Source organism: Heloderma suspectum, chromosome 2 (assembly GCF_057233095.1).
Source record: "Heloderma suspectum isolate Gila_16-S chromosome 2, 16-S_ref, whole genome shotgun sequence".
In the NCBI taxonomy this organism is placed as follows: Eukaryota; Metazoa; Chordata; class Lepidosauria; order Squamata; family Helodermatidae; genus Heloderma; species Heloderma suspectum.
In genome coordinates, this window is record NC_139459.1 from 218,202,469 (window position 1) to 218,222,275 (window position 19,807).

General features: G+C 45.3%; 1 protein-coding gene across 1 annotated transcript in view; it reads left to right on the top strand.

Moving 5' to 3' along the window:
- The first annotated feature begins 1,255 nt into the window (after nucleotides 1-1,255).
- The window catches only part of HEATR9 (HEAT repeat containing 9), a 36,362-nt gene continuing 17,810 nt past the window's right edge, over nucleotides 1,256-19,807 (top strand). The window contains exons 1-6 of the mRNA XM_084837997.1: nucleotides 1,256-1,352; nucleotides 4,994-5,043; nucleotides 9,603-9,772; nucleotides 13,275-13,371; nucleotides 15,882-15,938; nucleotides 17,721-17,777. Of these exons, the coding sequence (XP_084694123.1) occupies nucleotides 1,256-1,352; nucleotides 4,994-5,043; nucleotides 9,603-9,772; nucleotides 13,275-13,371; nucleotides 15,882-15,938; nucleotides 17,721-17,777 (528 nt within the window). The remainder of the gene's footprint in view (nucleotides 1,353-4,993; nucleotides 5,044-9,602; nucleotides 9,773-13,274; nucleotides 13,372-15,881; nucleotides 15,939-17,720; nucleotides 17,778-19,807) is intronic.

The following is a 19,807-nucleotide window of genomic DNA, read 5'->3' on the forward strand; positions in this document are numbered from 1 at the left end:
AAAGCACAGTAAGGAAGGAGGTAAACAAACAAACAAACAAACAAATAAATAGGGGAAGAGATTCTTGAGTATCCTGGTCCCAAGTAGTTTAGAACTTTAAGGGCACAATATTATTGCATGGCTGGCTGGGGCATGCTGGGAATTGTAGGCCTGTTTGCTGTCTACACATGCATAGGATTGTGCCCTAAGGGTAGTAAGCAGGACTTTGACTTGAGCCCAGAAACAGACTAGCAGCCAGTGATGCTAATATAAAAAACAAGACACATGCTCCAAGAAACCAGTTGTAATTAGAACTTTATTTGCTGTGTTTCTGAATGCTTTTCAAAGGCAACCTTGCACTGAATGCATTACAGTAATCCAACTTTGATGTAATTAAGGCATGTATGTACTTGCCCAGGGCCATCTTCTCCAGAAACATGTATAGTTGCTGCACCAGCCTATACCTGGTCTACAGCACTCCTGGCCCCTGTCCAAAGCAGGCTGATCTCTTATCACTTGCTTAGCAATCAAATTGACCAAGAATGCTTCTTTCTCGTCAGGATTAAGTTTCAATTTCTTAGTCACAGCAGTCCATTACTGATCTCAGATACTGATTCAGAACCTGCACAGTCTGTCTGAAATTAGATGGAAAGTAGGCATACAGCTGAGAATATTGATGGCACTAAAGTCCAAATCTCTTGATGACCTCCACCCCAGGGATTTCATGGAAATGTTAAACATGGGGGGCAGGGGGGGGCAAGATGGAACTCTGAGGACACCGTAGGACAAAGGCCATGATGTTAGGCTGGAGCCCCCCAGAACTACCTTCTGAAACTTACCCTTCAGGAAGGACTGGGACTACCATACAACAGTGCCTTCAAGACATATCCCAGCCAGCTGGTCCAGAAGGATACCATGGATGATGGTATCAAAAGCCTCTGAGTAGTTTAACAGAACCAACTCTTCCTGTCCAGTGCCTGAGTAGGTCAGGTTGACCAAGGTCATCTCATTCCCTTACCAAAAGCAAACCAGTTGGAAATAAATTCATATACTCAGGACCACCCAAAAATACCCTGGAGTTGAGTCGCGCCCACTTTGGGTATATGTACAATGAGCCCTTAATCACAGTAGTGGTTTATGACATCACTCCTCACTCCCAATTCAGGAAAAAGCAGTCCTCAAGAAACACCCGAAGTTTGCTGAAATATCTTTTCTCCATCAGCTGCTGAAGTCACACCTGAAACCAAAGCCAAGACCTGCAGTGAAAGGACCAAAAATGGGTGGGTCAAAGATGCTCCCGGAGATGACTTGCGGCGCCCAAATGCCTAAACAGTTTTCATGGGGGCCCATAATTGAGAAACCAGAGGACAAAGGTGAGTTAGAGTCTCGAGAAATATCACAGAGTTGATTATATCTTTTAGTATTATGTAAACTGCTGCTGAGATTGTCCAGTGACAAGTACTTATAGAACCCTTCAGGTATATCCAGAGGGATGGTGGTGGAAATACATAGTATTACATAGGTTTTTACTACAGATGTATTATATTCGACGCAAGATAAAAAAAATCCCTCCTATTTCTCTTTCAGTTATCTCTAATCATCTTTTTGGCTGGCTCTACCTCCTTCTTACTTGTATCACTTAACTGCGCACTGACGAGTAGCTGTGCTATTCTGTAGCAGCAAAAACAAGCACCTCAAAGACATAGGGCTTATGCTACAGTAAATTGGTTAGTTGCTACAGCGCCACTCCACAAGGCTGTCTGTTGTTCATTATGCAGACTGCTTTTTAAAAAAAGCTATGAACTGTATTCTCTAGCCAGACCTGTTTATTCTACACTTCGGGTTGGTGGGGGGGTTAGAGTGGGGAAAATGGAGCATTATTTGTGAAAAAAGTAGGGATGGCGGAGAATTTCTCCCCGAAACTTCGGGGGGCCGAGCGCCAACATGTTCGGCCCCCCGAACAAGTTTCGGGGAGAAATTCTTCACCCCCCCGCCCCCCGCACACACCCCCCCCGGGACGGGACTTACCTTTGGCGAATGTCCCTCCCGGCTATTTGCATTGCCCTTATTTTCGCCGTAGTCTACGTAAACATTTACGTAGACTACAGCGACTAAATAAGGAACGCGAATGGCGGCTCCCTATGGGGGCCGCCATTAGCATACACGCTTTTTATTTTTTTTTTTAAGTCACCCGTGATAGGCTACGTGACGATTGACGTAGCCTATCACGGCTGACTTTGCAGATCTAGCCGTGATAGGCTACGTGAATCGTCACGTAGCCTATCAGGGGGCGTTAAAAAAAAAAAACAACTTTCGCGTTTGCGGCCGGGCGAGGCGGGAAGCCTCCTCCCCGGCCTGAATTTCGGCCGGGGCGAGGCGGGAAGCCTCCCCCCCGGCCTGAATTTCGGCCGGGGCGAGGCGGGAAGCATCCCCCCCCGGACTGAACTTAACGGGGGGAGCAGCGAAACGCCTCCCCCCCACCGCGAACGTCCATCGACGACAGGTAAGGGACTTTCGTCCACCCCTAGAAAAAAGCGAAGATATTCTGCTATACCACAGTGCCACCTAGAGATTATGTAGCAGAAAAGCAGGAAAGGAAAAGCTGTTTGGGTCTGAGCGCGGATCTCAATTCTGTGACAAAAGAAAAGTAGATACAGTGGAGAAAAGTGCTAAAAATGAAAATCCTGCAGTTCCAGAAGTCCAAGTTTTGTGCCAAGAAAAGCTGATTTCTGTGACCTGCATAAAATTTGCAAATTGAACAAATTTTCATAGTCCCTGTTATACGACATACTTTATTTTTCAAATTTCACTGCCTTGCACAATTTATTCTGGTTGTGTCAGTCATGAGGAAAGGCAAGGAGTCATGTAGGGGACTGAAGCTCTGCCCTAAACTGCTGACATTTTTCAGCCATCTCTCTGTTTTGGGGGATTTCATCTGGTACTGCCCACTTGCTTTTAAACCTATCTTCATAGCTATGAGGTCTATACACTTGTTTTTGTTTTTAAAGGGAAGCTGAGAATCTCAGAAAGCTAAATTCTGCACCCAATGCCACATTTTTCTGTGTTCCTGTAGATCAGCCTTCCCTAACCTGGTGCCTGCCAGATGTTTTGAACTACAACTCCCAGCATTCCTGACTGCTGGCTATGGTGGCTGGGGCTGATGGGAGTTGGAGCCTAAAACATCTGGTGGACACCAGATTGGGGAAAGCTGCTATAGAATCACAGCATTCACAGAGCCCTGGCTTAACTGTAGCCCTCTATGCAAATTTATTAGGGCCAACAATTCACATGGTCCATGTACACATTGTGAGCCTTGACATTTACCATAACACAGATTGACTGTGCATGTTACAAACAGTAGTGAAAAGTGGATGCACAAGTGACTTGCCACTGTATGTGATTGGACTAAGACGCCGCTGAGGTGCTTTCTCAGATTCTCATTCTAACTGGAGCTGGCTACTGAATGGAGGAGCATTTACAGCCTGACCCCTTTACATTATTGCTCATGTAAATTCAAAGGGGCTTACTGCCGGCCAAGGGCCAAACCAAATATGTACATGCATATTAAACACATGCTCACCAGTTTGGAAAGCCAGTGTGGTGCAATGGTTAGGACTGGTTGGATTAGGAGTGGGGGGAGCCAGGTTCAAATCCACACACACAGCCATGAAGCTCACTGGGCGACCTTGAGCCAGGCACGGTCTCTCAGCCTCACCCACCACACAGGGTTGTTGTGAGCATAAAATGGGGGGCACCTTGAGCTCCTTGGAGGAAAAGTGGGATAAAACAAGCAAGCAAATAAGTAGAATTTTAATAGGATGCAAGGAGGATGGGAGAGAAACCTGCCCCATCCCCTCCCTCACCTCCACTGCTTTAAGGTGTTTTCCTCCAGCTCAGCTCTGCAAGTTTCACTCCCATCCTCAGTGCACTCCATTTAGTGTTAAAAGTTAACATCTCTGGTCAGGTGTCCTCATTAACAGAGGACAATCCTCTGTTTGAAGGTGTTCTCTATTTGAAGGGGTGTCAAGCTTTTCTACAAGAGGTTGTGAATCGCTATATCTACTTTCGGTTTCATCACAGAATTGAGATCCGAGCTCTAAACAAACAGCTTTTCCTGTCTACTTTTCCACTACATTATCTCTAGGTGGCACTATGGTATAGTGGAATAGCACAATTACACATGGAAAAAGAGTATTCTTTCGCTTTCAAAAATAATATCACATTTTCCCTGCTCTAAAAACCTTGCCAAAAATGCTGTTAAAAACAGAAGCAAAACTGGAAGGCCAGGTCATCATCTAAAGAACCCATGAACAACCGTGAGTGGTGAATGATGAGAGCACAATAAATGCCTCACATAAAAAGGCTCAGAGTAGGGTGGCCACTTATGAATCACCAAAAAGGAGGAAATGCATCACTAACAAAAGAGGACAAAAGAGAACACCAGGATACATAAAATCTGCATGTGCTAATATGTATGCATGTATGTATAGATGCAAATTTAAGAATCATCATACATACAAATACAGTACATCTTGACACAGTGTGGAAGACTGTGATCAGCTGGCCTGTGCACCTCCCTGTGCAGTCTGCTGGCCAGTGCTAACACTGCTGACTGTTGATGGGCAACAGTTCTTGTGCTTAGTTATCTTTAAACTGGAATTAGACAGGATGAGCTTTTCTACTCGATGCATTTATTGTGTGCTCATGATTCCTTACTCACGGTTGTTCATGGATTCTTTAGACAACGTCATAATCCTCCAGTTCAATTCTCTATATGCTGACAAACCAGCAAGCATAAACGCATGAGTATCTGGTTTGGCCCTAAGTGAACGCAGGATTGTAGCCTTAGTCAGAGAAATACAATGCTGGCTTCATTTTTGACACATGGCGCCTGCCTTTGTTCCAAGGATTAGCTTCATTGCACAGAAGCAGCTAAACAGTTGATCACCAAAGAAGTAACACACTGCTTTGAATGGTGATGGGGTTTCCTCCGCTTCTCTTTTTTTTTTTTTAGCAGCCAGGATGGCGATCCAGTTGAAAATGCCAAAGAACTCCTTCCACCAGGTAAGTGGTCTTTGCAGTAATATTTGGTGTCTGCCGAGAGGCATCAGGATATCTAAAAGTCAGTTCGAAGGGTTCTTTCACACTCTAGCATTTATGCCACGAGTGGAACCTCTTCCAGCCTGAGGGCTGAATTCCATTTTGGAGAAGCTCTCGGGGGCCGCATTGATGAGTGGGGCTGAAGGCAAAAGAGCAGGGCCAAAATACCAACCTATTTTGGCTTAAAGCTCCTACTGCCAGTAACTGAGCCTTAGGAGGGGCGTTTCAATCTTTTAGAATGGGGTTCTACATGCTGGGAACCCACTAAATGATTGGTGGTCGAGGGAAAGGGGGTGTGGCCATCTGGGGAACCTCTGGAGGGCCGGTTTTGGCTGCTGATCCTGAGGTTTTGTATTCCTGATTTACACCAAGCCTGCTTTGAGATGGAGGTGCTTCTCCTAGCACTACCAAGCAAAAGGCATCATGCAGCTCTTCCATCTTCCTCCATTAATGGATATTTCTCCAGTAAAAAAACAAACAAACAGAAGAAGCTGTGGGATAACATGGAAGAGTTCCAATGAGAAGGCATTGTCTAGGCTGTTGAATGAGCCCTCCTCTGCGTCCCACCAGTGCGAGACATACACTATGGTGGGACGTGGGAGAGAGCCTTCTCTGCTGTGGCACCCCAGTTGTGGAATGCCCTCCCCTTGGAGGCCCAATTGGCGCAGACAGTGGTTTCATTTCAGTGCCAAGTTAAAACATGGCTTTTTACCAAACCCTTTAAGGGCTAATTGGATTCCCTCAGTTTGCACACTGTTTTAACTGTTTCATTGTTTTAGATGTTAAATTGGTATTAGCTAGCTTAATGATCTAATATATTTTTAGCTATTTAAATTATTTATTGTTTTATACTGTTTAAATTGATTTTACCTGTATGCTACCCTGAGATCCTAATGATATAGGGTGGGATACAAATGTTTAAATAAATAAATAAATAGGCTCCCTATAAAATTCTGTGAATGAGGTAGAGTGATTGCATAATAAAAGCCTCATCTGGAAGCAGCCCAAGAAAGGGGCCCAAGGGTGGCTGGCTCAGTACTTGATGGATCTTGTGTACCATGTGGAACAAAGCAAGTAATCTGCAGCAGAGTAGAGAGGAGGCAAACCTTGACCTTCTTCCTAGACACCAAGGTCACCAGTTACCCCACTGGAATGGTGAGCACCGCCCTTTGCTCTCTCCCATATACTTGCTCCTATGGGGAAAAAAATATCATACCACACTTGGAAATGATATTACAACAGGGACAAGACCCATCCAGACAGTGGTTGGCCTACTTTCCTATGTGCAACAACAAGAAGCATTGCACCTTCTACCAAGAGTCCCTGCAAATGTGCTAGAGCATCATTATTACTCTGTGCCAGGTACACACTTGTAACCCAGGGCCCTTTCTACATAAAAGCCTCATATAGAAAGGCTCTAGGAAAGTCTGCTATTATTGTCAGGAGCGCCCTAGCTGCCTCTTACAGTCCCCTCCAATAGCCAACTCAAGACAGAGACGAAAAGGATTCTTTCCAAGGCTTTATTCCATTACAACTTAATGACTCTTTCAGATGCTAATCACCAGCGACTAAGCAAGGAACTGCACTGGGGTAGTTAGCAGAGTAGCCTAAGCTCCAGGTAAGGCAGTTGGTCCCCGTTTGAAGGAGAAGGGCGGGAAGACCCTGAACTTATGGGCTATGGAGAGGTCCTCCCTCTTACCCTTGGGTCCTCAGGACGCGACCACTGTTTTAGCGCCAAGAGAGCAGAGCGCCTCCTCTCAGCGCCCTCCATCTGGCGCCGCTCCCTGTGTCTACACCGAGCGTCCAGCAAAACCCCCTCCCCCGTGCTCTCACTGCCAGGGTCACTATCTCTCTCAGGAATGCAGGTAGGAGGAATCTCTCCCTGCCGCTGTGCCTGTGAGAGATGAGCAAGCTCCTTTCCCATGGGTTGTTGCTCTTCCTCAGAATCAGAACTGCTCTGGGGCCCTATGGGCTCAGTTTCCACCCTGACATCTATTTAGAAAACACATTATAAAGCCCTCATGTAATTGCGCAATTCCACGATACCACAGTTCCATCTAGTGGTTGCATTATGAAACATATAGAAAGGCAGAGAGAGAAACACCCCCCCCCCCGAAAGAAGCATGTGTAAAGGAGCCGACCTTAATCTCACAAAGAATCCGGAAGCAGAAGCCCTGGTAAAGGTGCGGGATAAAAGCCTCATGGAGAAGTGCCCTATGCTTTTTTACACAAGACTTTTATTGTGCACTTGTGATTGCTCACTCATGGTAGTTTGTGGATCCTTTATATGACATTGCCATCTTCCAGGGCCTGTCCCATGCTTTGCAACCACTATCATGTTTTTTTTTTTTCTTAACAGGAAAAGTCTGGTATATCATGAATGGCTGTCTCTGTAATTGCACAATTTTGCTATACCACACCTCCATCTAGTGGCTGTATAATGAAACCTATAGAAAGGCAGAGAGAAAAAGGCCCCAGAAAAAAGCATGTGTGAAGGAGTCAAGCTTAATCCCACAAAGAATCCAGAAGCAGAAGCCCTGGTAAGGGTGCGGAATAAAAGCCTCATGTAGAAATACACCCCCCCTTCTCTCACACACACCCTAAAGTAAGTGCGGGGCTCCTGATCCAGATACGGACCCCACACAGGGGTCCTGCTCTGGATCAGAGACCCCTGCAATCTCTTTCGAGTAATTAAGAAAGAAAGTTAGCAGTTATGTCTTCAAAGTAACAAGTAGCTTGGCCTCAAACTGCAAGCCTAGAGATTCCTGTTCAAACTTTCCCATTCTCAAGCAGGATCTATTCTACAATTTAGTCTCAATCTAGGCCCAGGTGAACTACCCCACCCAAGCCTGCAATTAGGGATGTATGGATTTTGTAAAATCTGTTCCATCTGTGTTTTGTGGATTGTCAGGTACCTTTCATTCCATCGTCTGCTCATTGGCAGAATCGGATTTTTTTCCAATTTCCCAAATTTGCACAAAGTCACATTTGCAGAAATGTGCAAATACCCCCAAATGCGCACCCCCCCAATGTGCAGTTTCATGCCATAGCCTATGGGGAAAATGCACAATTTTGGCCAGTGGTTTTTTTAGTGTATGTATTTTTCTATGGCTGAGTAAAATTCCAGACTTGGGAAGACCCGGATCTGCTGCAGAATTCGTGGGTCAGATTCATAGATTCCATTGCAGATTTTTTCAACATCCCTACCCGCAACCCATATTTGAGTCCGGCCTTGCAATATATACAACTTCTCTCCACATAAACCCCACTCATCCTAATGCTGGATATTTTTCTAGTCTCTTGCTAAAAACAGAAATGATATCAGCTGTGGGTTCTGTGACATGAAGCAAGGCATCACACTGGAGTAGCAGAAAAATGTTTTAATTTTCAAGCACTCTACAGGCTGGTTCTACAGACTGACTCAGTTCTCAGTTTCCTGTGAAGAATTGCTATGTGTGTGTTGAAGAATGCTAAACTGGAGCTCCTGAAGCTACAGGTTCAAGCAGGATGAATGCTGAAAAGTTTCCAAGATACCATTCCAAGAATAGGGAGCGGCATTCTAGTATATTTTAAGAAGGCCCTGAAAACTTACTACTTTACTCTGGCCTTCTCCTGTTTATGTTATCGGACTGCGTTGTAGCTGTGGTTGTCTGTTGTAAGTTTTATTTTATGGTGGTGTTTGATGGGTTTTTTTAGAATGTTTGCTGCTGTTGCTGTTTTTATTGTGTTTTTACTGTTTTTATTGCCACATCAGATTTGCTTATGTGTTTAATTGTTGCCTCATGTCACAGAAGGAAGGGAGAGCTCCCTGCCCTGAAAGGCTGCAGATAAATATTATAAATAAATAAATAAATAAATAGATAGATAGATAGATAGATAGATAGATAGATAGGCTAAAATGAAAATAAGAGAGCAATCCTATGTCCCCTAGTCAGCGTCTGGGGGAGATAGGATTTTTTGCTTTCCCAGCTCTGAACTCATAGATAGCGTTTTAGACAGCAGAAGCTGTTTTAGACAGCTTCCCATGCAGTCTCCAGTCCCCTCCACAAAGCTGCGCATAGATGCCCAAAATTGGGTGTCTAAGGCAAACTGTAGGGCAGCTGGACAGAATCATCTCCTCCATGCTCCAGCCGCCCTGCACTGGATAGGCAGTCGCCTCCAATTTCAGAGGAAGTCAGAGGCAACCATCTATCTCAATAGGATTGTGCCCTAAAAATTTTTTTCCCGACCTGGCTGCATCTAGATGTGTTGGAGTATAACCCCCATAATTACCATCCAGGATAGCCATGGTGCCTGGGAGTTATGGGAGCTGTAAGCTGGGAGTTATGGGAGCTGTCAGCTGGGAATTATGGGAGCTGTAGTCCAACACATCTGGAGGGCACCAAATTGGAGGAAGATTGGTATAAACATTCTGAGGCCTGTTGCCATAGTATTAAGTCTAAGAAGACCAATGTGTTACTGACAGTGAGAGTGATTTGCTTTGTTCCTGTCACGGTCCTGGTGATTTATTTTCTCCCTCCTAGAATCCTCGTGTAACATATCCACATAACCCTTCAGAGTGGAGAACATACACACTTGAACCTCGCTTTATCCAGCCTAGAATTGTTGAGCAGCCTGATGCAGTTAGTTTGAAGAAGCAATGTATATATCAAAAGAAGCTTGAAAAGGAGAAATCTAAGACCATGAAGAAAAAGTAAGAGAGGGAATGCAGAATTTCTATCTGTATGGTCAGAGTTGGGCAAAAGAAATGCATTTAATTAATGTTTGAAAAATTCAAAAGATTTTGTTTAACTATATCTTGCTGCATGAAGTTCAGAGATTCCTGGCTATGCTATGTTGATGTTCTGCTGGTATAAGCTCACCACTGGCTTGCCAAGACCATAGGATAGCCTGGCCCAAAATTAAACAGAAGAAGCAATGCTGCAAGTTCAAACAATAGCACATATTCAGGAATAAAAGCAAAATAAACAATGAAAAAACCAAACTATTGTTTGGCCCTTCAATTATTTTATAGTCTTCAGGAAAGATACAGGTTTGAGTAATGGGGGCAGTTAATGACAAGATAAAATTGAAGTTCTCTCTTTAAATTCCATTAAAAAGACTGATTTGTCTTATTAATGGAAATTAAATTGAAAAAGAAAGAAAGAAAGAAAGAAAGAAAGAAAGAAAGAAAGAAGTCAAGGCAATCCTTGGGATTGTACCAAGGAAGTGCTAACCTTAGATGGTACATGCCATTTTAAGTTTGTTTGTTATATTTTTAAAGAACAGAGCAGAAATGTTTCAGTGAACGTATCTCACCACCCCTTTATTCTTTTTAAACTTGGAGAACAGCCCCCTCCTCCTCTTTCAGGGTTTAAGGATGAAAGATGTCCAGTAACTCATGTTCAGGCTCTGTTACTCCAGGTAATGCTACTTTACCATTTTCCAAACTCCTCAGTGGAGGCCTAAACTCTTATCCTTACCCTGAGGCATGCCAGGCTGGCCCTATCATTAGACAGAGTAAGGCGGCTGCCTCAGCAGATGCTGGGGGTGGGGGGGGGGAGTGGCAGCAAAGTGTTGGAGGATAGAAGGGTGTGAGCCACACGATTTGCCTTGTAACCCCTAAGCTAGCTTGCTGCCCTCAGGTGCAGTGGACGATGCTGTCCCATTGTCAGTGTGGAAGTAAGATTTAACTACCAGTCCAGTTGGCTTCTGTACATGGAACTGGAGGAGTGGGGGCGCAGGGAACATCTTGTCCTTTGCTTCGGGCAGCAAAATGTCTTGGGCTGGCCCTGGAGGCAGGGGAGGACACCTCTCCTCCCTTTCTTACCGACTTTCCCCCAAATGTTTGCATCAGAAAATCTTATCTTCCTGCTTTTTCCCAATATCCAGTAGGTGGTGCTAACATATCACAAATCCTTCATTTTTGTCAGCGGGGTCAGCTTGGGACATTGTCCCATTTTAGGTATTCATATACTATCTTTTCATCTACACGGATCAAACTGTCTGTGTGGGACCCACCTCACCGATTTCATCTGCGTTATGCATTCAGCTGACCTCTCAAGTCTTGAGCAACAACGGAGCAGTCCAAACTCCAATTACAGAACGTACTGCCACTGTAGCAATTCCATTACATTTGCATTGTTTTTAAAGGCATTAAGTCAGGATAAGTACAGACATTGCACTTGGGATTGATTTATTCATCCCTTCTCAGACTTCAGTTTAAAAGAGGGAGTTTGCTCATTGGGCTTAGTGCGATTTGCTCAATGAAGACACGGGGCCTAAAATCTACTTGTAAATTCCACTAATGGTGCAATCCTATGGCTGGCTGGAGGATGCTGGGAGTTGTAGACATTTTCCAGTCTAAACATGCATAGGATTGCGCCTTAACAGAGCAAACCTGTTCTGGGGTTATGCAGTCTGAAGGGTAAATAAGATTTGATAGAAGCCCTGCTACACTGGCAGAAAACAAGATACACGGCTGCCATGACAGATATGTTGGCAGAAGACATTCTGCCATTGGAGCTGTTCCAGTGGTGAAGATATATGGCAGAAAGGCTAAAATGGGGGCAGCATTGTGAGTAGAACAGGGAGTAGAACCTTGCACTGCACAAGGCAAAGCACACTTACACCATATCCTATACTCATTGAGACCATGGCCACAGCCCTGTTGACAATAGAGCTTTACACCAGTCCTGGACACAGCACACAAAATTTCCCTTCCATTGACTTCAGTGGGAGGGGAGAAAATTAAAAAATAGCCACCCTGCATCACCAGTAGCTCCACCCACATTGTTCCGACAGAGCATAGGGTATGGTGTAACTCAGCATCCAGTCACAGCACACCACCAGCAGTATATAAATCCCTCAGAGCAGATCATACCGCTGGTGAGAAGTCTAAAGGTGCAATCCTATGCATGTTTAGACAGAAAAAGGTCATACAACTCCCAGCATGCCCCAGCCGGGCATGCTGGGAGTTGTAGGACTTTTTTCTGTCTAAACATGCATAGGATTGCACCCTAAGCATACTGACTTGGAGGACTTTCAGTCTCCCATCGGTGATAGCAACACTTTCCCTGTTCCGTAACTAGGACTGATTCTGAACTGAGCTGACAAATGATCTCTCATCCAGAAAGCCTGGAGTTGCAATCAGATAGACTATTGCTTCACCACCTGCCTCCACTTCAACAGCTGGACTGATATTTCCTTGCATCCCAGTACACTCAAAGGTGCATATGAATTTGCTCCAAGCTGAAATGCTTTACAAGTAGGGCCAGACAGTGACTTGGGCTTAGTGACTGGGAAAGAAGACAACATTTGTTACAAAGAGCAGTGACCATCATGACTTCAGGGTTTGCTCACCTACCACAAGGGGCACAGATTACTGGGTATGAAAGTGGGCATCTCTATCCCAGCCTAAAATCCTGCATGTAAAACGGGGCTTTCTGCTTCTGTTTTAAATGCAGGATCACAACGACTCCCCTTTTCACACGCTTCTTTTCCTCCCCCCTCTCCCTCCTTCTCCCCGTATCGGAGTCTTCCATTATCTTTTGTTGATCTCTCTCTTCTTGCTGCTTTTCCTCCTTTCATGGAGGAAACTGAAGCAGAACACAATGGGGTAATTTGATAGCTCATTATCTGCGATCTATTTAAAAACGGAACAAAGGGCATTTAGTGCAGGAGACGCCTTGGATGATCACTGTATCATGTAAAGAGCCCGCAAACTTCCGTGAAGGAGAAATCTCAATCACAGGATAAAAGCTCAGTGTGAAGGAGCCCAGTGACTGCTGAACACATTGGACTGAAGACAGATGATGAACTGATGGTGGGAACATTTGGTTATCTGGCATTCATTGATTCTTATCTGTTAATGGATGGGTTAGCATAATAACATGGGCACCAGAGATGCTCCGTATTTTGAGAATCTCCTCTATGCACAACATAATAGAAGTTACAAATAAGCTGCTTCCCATCTTTCAAGGACTTGCTACTATAGCATGGATTTGTGTTGCAAGGAAGTTTTTATGAGTGTGTGTTTTATATTATGTTTTATCATGTTGTGTTTTAGGTTTTTAATTTTTGTGAATTGCTCAGGAAGCTTTGGCTATTGGGCATTATAGAAGTGCATTAATAATACAGATGATGGTGATGTATGTGTGCCTGCTAATACAACCAGCTTGTAAACAGCCTAAAATGTTGTCTCTTTCCTCATTCAGGTCTGACTTCTTCCTCTCAAAGTTTGTCAAGTTAGCAAAGATTAAACAGAAAGAGACCTACATTTGGGAGGAAAAGCTGAAACCAGAAAGGCTCAAGGTCAGAAGTAAAAGGTTATGATATGCAACAAGGCATCCATCAAGAACAGGTTTAAGAATCTTAGTTCCATTGGTATAGATTGTCCTTACCCACAGACCAGACCAGGGCAGGGACAGGGAAGCCTTGATTGTGTGGGCTACATTGGCAGTTTTGAATGTGCCAATGGATCTTGCTAAAAAAAACTGCACATGCTTATTCTCTCATGATGGAGGTACATCATGGGAATAGGAATGCTTCTTCTTTTTTTCATACAACTTTGACTTGCCTGAGCAGCAGTGGTGCTGCTGGTAGTGGTGGAAAGATATCTCAGAAATCTACTCCTCTGCTCTGCAGTTTGTTTGCATTATCACTATTCCCGCCATCTGACACTCTCCAAGAAGGGGTTGGCTGGAAGAATTGAAGTATGACTATTTAATGCCTTCCTAGAATCTGAGGGCAGGAATCTGTTATGCTGGCAAACACCTTTTTTTTAGTCATGCGAAGAGGGGGGGATTTGCAGGGGAGAAGCAGTGTGTAAAAGCGGGGCGGTTTAATCCTTCCCTCACCCACTGTCAGGGTGGACACTGAGCCCATAGAACCTCAGAGCAGTTCTGATTCTGAGGAGGAACAGCCGTCCGTGGGAGAGGAGTGCGCTCATCCCTCCCAGGCCCTGCAGCTGGCAGAGATTCCTCCTGCCGGCATTCCAGACATAGATAGTGGTCCTGGGAGTGAAAAAGCGTGGGAGAAGGGCTGGCTGGATGCTCGACGCAGACGCAAAGAGCGACGAGCTATGGAGGGCACGGAAAGGAGGCGTAGCGCCCGTTTGGCGCGCAAGCAACCGTCGCGTCCAGAGGACCCAAGGGAAAAGGGGAGGGACTCTCCCTAGCCCATAAGTTCAGGGTCTGCAAGTGAATCTCGTTCAAACGGTGACCAACTGTTTCCAACCCGGGGCACAGGTTACTCTGCTGTTCATAGCTTAGTCGCTGGTGATAGAGTTATTAAGTTGTAAAAGGAATAAAGCCTTGAAAAGAATCCTTTGTCTGTGTCTGGAGTTGGCTACTGGAGTAGACAGAAAGAGGCCGGCTAGGGCCTCCTGACACCCACCCAGTGTCCCTCACAACCTAGGCCATTCCCCCCCCCCCAATCAGTCTTCTTTGGAGTTGCCCATCCACAGTTTGCACCTGGGCAGCCAACTGAGCAAGGCACACAGGTCACCTGGTCACAGTCTTCCCCACTAGGGTGAGATGGATTGTATTTCTGTTCCAATTATAGCAATTATTTCAAAATTTGCATCTATTTTGACATTTCCATGTGCACATTTTATTCAAATCTGTGTCCTCATTTTCTGGTGATGTGTAAGTGACCACCCTAGTGGAAACAGAAAGTAACTCACTCAGACAGCCAGTGCAAGAGCAACAGGGCTAATCTCTTAACTCCGCTGAAATTACTTGGGCTTTCCCCCCAAAATAAGTCTGGACTGCAGCCTAACATTACAAAATCTTATTAAGAGTTTACTTCTGTTCTGAGCAAACGTAGTTAGGTTCATGCTGCCATCATGTAATCTCTTTATTATCTCTTTTCTGAGATGCAGGGCCACCCCTCCCATGGAGCAGGGTGAGGTGCCTGCCTCGGGCGGCATGCTTCAAGCCGCCGTGGACCCCCCCCCCTGCCTGCCAGGGCCAGCCCCAGGAGCACCTGGCTGCCCACCCCGCGCCTCTCCCTGCCCTCCCGCCCCCACGACTGCTGTCGCCACCACCGCCCACTCTGCAGATCCTCTCAGAGTGAGTGGCGGGCAGATGAGCTCTCTGAAGAGCCACGTTGGCTGGAAGAACAGACAGCGCAGCTCTTCAGAGACGCTGCCAGGCCCAAACGCCTGGCTCGAGGGGGCCCTTACTCGGAGAGGCATTGTTGGAAGGGGCGTCCTTGGAGGTTGCCTGTGCCACGGCAAAAATTGCAGGCAGCAGGGCATGTGCTCTGCTGCCTCAGGGCTGGGAGAGTTTGTGCCAGGACTGCTGAGATGGGCCACCTCAGTTTCTTAAATATCTTCTCTAAAGAGGGCTCATCTTGTGAAGAAGAGACATGGAATGAAATCAGTTACATTGTTGTAAGACCCACTGACTATTTTACTATTTATCATTTACATAACCCTTTCAATATATAATTGTTTTATTACTATTATTATTATTATTATTATTAACAACAACAACAACAACAATCCCATCTATTAAGAAGTGTTACAATTATTTCCATTTTACAGTCGTGAAACTGAGGCTGAGAGTGCTTAAGGTCACACGATCAATCCATGGCAGAGGTAGACTCTTTATTTACCCAGCCAACACTGCTTTAACCATTTAGATTGACTGCCCCAATTGGACTTAATTGTGTGGCTAGTTAGGCAAAGAGTGCCAGCAAGAGCTTTTCCGTTGCCACTCAGCACCATTTACAAAAGAGGTGTAATGCATCATGGATGCTTCCACTCTCTTCTTCCTCCCATGTTCATACAGCTGTATTTTTCCTTTGTGTGCTTACAGATCCTCATACAATACTTAGCTTCCCCAGTGGAACTGGAACAACTTTATGCAGCTCAGGTAAAGTAAAGCCTATCCATTCGGTCTAGAACTTTGCAAAACCTTTAGTAGAAACTGTACTCATCTTTTCAGATTTCCAGATTGCGGACAAGAGGTTATATTGCAGATGAAGTCCTGAGCAACTGGGGTTCCCAATCGTATGGAGATCCTACGTATGTGCAGCTGTATTCACGTAGTGTCTCCTTTTCAGATGTTTCATGTAAATCAGGGGACAAAGCCTGCAGGTATGGTGACTCCCAAGCAGGGCTTACAGGCATGATTCTGATTCTCCCTCCATGAATTCATGTGTTGGGAAAATTTAAAGGCCTAGTCATCCCAAAGGAAAAACAATCCCCAAAGAACTTCCCCTTTTTAAAAGAAATGTATATCTGGTCCTTGCTATTGAAAATGCCCAGTCCTAGGTGATGGAGTAGCCACAGCAGGTGAAGATGGTGATGGTGACAGTTTGTCTCATTGATTTCTTCTTGTGCTCACAGGGTGCTTGATTTTAGATGCCCTCTGTGAGGAAGACGGGCCCAGTGTCAGTTGGTGGTGCAGAAGCCTGTGGAGATGGCAATGATTATGACACGTCATATACCAAGAACAAAATGCTTCAGATATGAATAAACTAAAACAGAGCAGGAATAAGGATACTATTATTTCAGGGACAGAGGGAGCAATCCTATGGCTGCTAGACAGTGGCTAGACGGCCATAGAATATGTTGTTTTCCAGGAACGGACCTCGGAGCCCGCAGTCCGAGGTTTGTTTCCAGAGAACTGACCTCCCCCCACTTCCGCGCTGCCTCCGCGCTTGCAAGAGGAGCGCAGAGCAGCTGGAAAGGGGTGTGGCTGGGGGCATTCCAGAGCGGGGAGAGCGTAACTGCCTGTACGACACATCCTATGTGTCGTACTGCAGCCTCCTTCCCCGCTCCATCCTCCCGCGGCTAGACAGCAATTGGCTGTCTAGCTGAAAAAGCAGGGCAGGAGAAGCGAGGAGGGAATGATCTCCTCTGTGCTTCTCCTGCCCTGCTTTAGATAGGCGGTCGCCTCTGAGTTCAGAGGCAGCCGCCTATCTAGATAGGATTGCTCCCTTAAAAGATACATTTTCAGACTCTAAGAAGGATATCAAAGAAAACATCCTTCTGTTATTAATTCCAATAAGCGAATGTAACCATTAGAGACACTGCTGTAAAGGACCTGATTAATCACTAATTATGTCTGGCAGCCAACTTATTTGTTGTTGTCACCCTTCTGGCCAATTTGGAGAAGGATGGAGAGAGGACATCATCTGCTATGGATGAATGGCATAACTGTTGAAGATGTAATCCTAAACACATAGAGGGAGTAAGCTTCATTAAATACAGTGGGACTGACTTCTGAGTAACATGCATAGAATTGTACTCTTTACTTTATGTAAATAATCCTTATTTATGACAGAGTAATCTCATGCATTTCAAATTCTGAATCACCCTATAGTCTTCTTCAGCTAAAGCAGGAACCTGTCTTACCTTGCGCCTGTTCCAGGTGGGTGGGTACAGCTCAATTCACAGTATGGGCAATATTGAGTGCTTAATGGCTGTTGTGAAAAGGCATGGTGGACCACCGGAGTAAGCAACTGTGTGTGTGCTAGGTGTATGTCTTTTCAAAGCTTCTTTAGAAAAGAGTCACATAGGATACTTTTCAAGGCAGACACAATAGCTTTCTACAGTTTTCCTCTCTTGTCCTGTGCCAAGCTGAAGCCTTGTAGGAACTGGAAGAGACTGCTTTACTGATTATTCTGATTTCTCTGGTTGGTCTCTCTAGGCCCTTGGAAAACTTGGGTTTGCTGAAGAATCTGTTATATCTGCACTTCATAATATAGTAAGTATAATCCCTGTGGTCTCTTGCCCTCTTGCAATGAGCATTTGGAGATTTTTTAGGGTCTAACCCACCCTTTCCCGAGCTTGGTGCCCAGAGATTATTGGACTACAACTCCTGTTGTCCCCAGGCAGCTTGACAAATGGTCAGTGAAGATGGGAGTTGTAGTCCAACAACATCCAGGGAACCAAGGTTGGTCTACCCACCAGCCTTCCTCAATCTGCTGCCCTCCAGATGTACTGGATTACAACTCCCAGCATGCGGGAGGTGCGGGACAGTGGCAGCCATGTCTCTTCTGTAACATCTAGTCAGGTCTTCAGTTGTCATCATTTAACAGTTGGCAGTGGCAGTGTCTACAGGGGAAATGAGTATGTGTGTAATAATGTGACCATTATGGGGTCATTATAGAACCACCTATTATTATTGTGGCCTGAAGCAAGACTCCACTGTTAAACTTCCTTGCCAGTTCCTTTCACTTTCTGTTTAGTATTATTGCAACAATGAACAGCTTCTTTTGCTAGCCTGCATGCACACAAAATGAGGAAGAGAGTTATTTATGTATAAAAGGGAGTTTCTGTATAAAAGTGACAACAAGAGAGCCTAGCAATGTCACCCCCTGGGAAAGTTTAAGACTTTGATCCAGAAATTTGAAGATTGGCAGCAATATGTTGAAAAGATTCAGCCACTATTTTATGGCAACTGAGTTCCCAGATGAGGACAGCAGAAGGTAATCTTTCTCAGAGTCTATGTCTATAATACATACTCCCGCTTGAGTAGTTTACTGAAACCTCAGAAGTCAGCAGACAAAACCTGCAGAAGATCTGAACTGAACATTGTATCTCAAATTCCAACATACCAAGCCCAGCACCAACATCCAACATGGTGGGGCAAGTGCCATGGACCATGGACCCCCGGAACAAAGGCCTACCACTGCTGGCTCCAGCTTCCCTTTGTTTTTATTTTTTAATCTCCCCACCCCACCTTTTAAAACATGTTAGGACCCAGCATTCTGGAGAGGAAGCACCAGCCCAGGAGGCGTCAGCTGCCGTCTTCATTTCCCCAGAACGTCTCTGGGCCCTGACGTAGGGCCCAGAGGTATTATGTGGAAATTGTGATCACACCCGGAGTTATACTAATTGCTGTATTTGGTGCCAGAAAGGGTTTTCCTCTCAGGTTAAGATGGCTAGAAACTGTGGGTGTATGGAAAGTTTGGCTTGCCGTTATCATATTTGTCTTTAATTGATTAATTTAATAACTATTGATTAATGTATAGCTATTTCATGTATTCATATAATTAATTACTTTATAGATATTTAATTGATTAATTTATAGCTATTTGCTTGTCAGGGTGGAAACTGAGCCCATAGAGCCCCAGAGCAGTTCTGATTCTGAGGAGGACCAGCAATCCGTGGGAGAGGAGCCAGCTCATCCCCCACAGGCACAGCAGCTGGCAGAGATTCCTCCTGCCGGCATTCCTGAGATAGATAGTGATCCTGGCAGTGAGAAAGTGCAGGACGGGGGCTTGCTAGATGCTCGACGCAGAGAGAGACGAGCGATGGAGGCGGCCGCCACGGGAGGCCGCCACGGGAGGCGGCCGTTGCTTGCACACCAAACGGGCGCTACACCTCCTTTCCACGCCCGTTTGGTGTGCAAGCAACAGCCGCCTCCCGTGGACCCAAGGGAAAGAGGGAGGATCTCTCCCTAGCCCATAAGTTCTGGGTCTTCAAGTGACTCTCTTTCAAATGGGGATCAACTGCCTATTCGAAGCTTAGGCCACTCTGCTGTTCCTTGCATTAGTCGCTGGTGATTAGCATCTGAAAGAGTCATTAAGTTATAAAAGGATTAAAGCTTTGAAAATAATCCTTTCGTCTGTGTCTTGAGTTGGCTATTGGAGTGTACTGAAAGAGGCTGCCAGGGTGCTCCTGACATTGCTCTTTGTGCTCCTGCTCGATGCTTATGGTATATAGTATTCTGGATTGCATGAGGATGATGGGCAGATAGGCACGCCCTTTGGCCTTGAGGGTGGGCCCAAT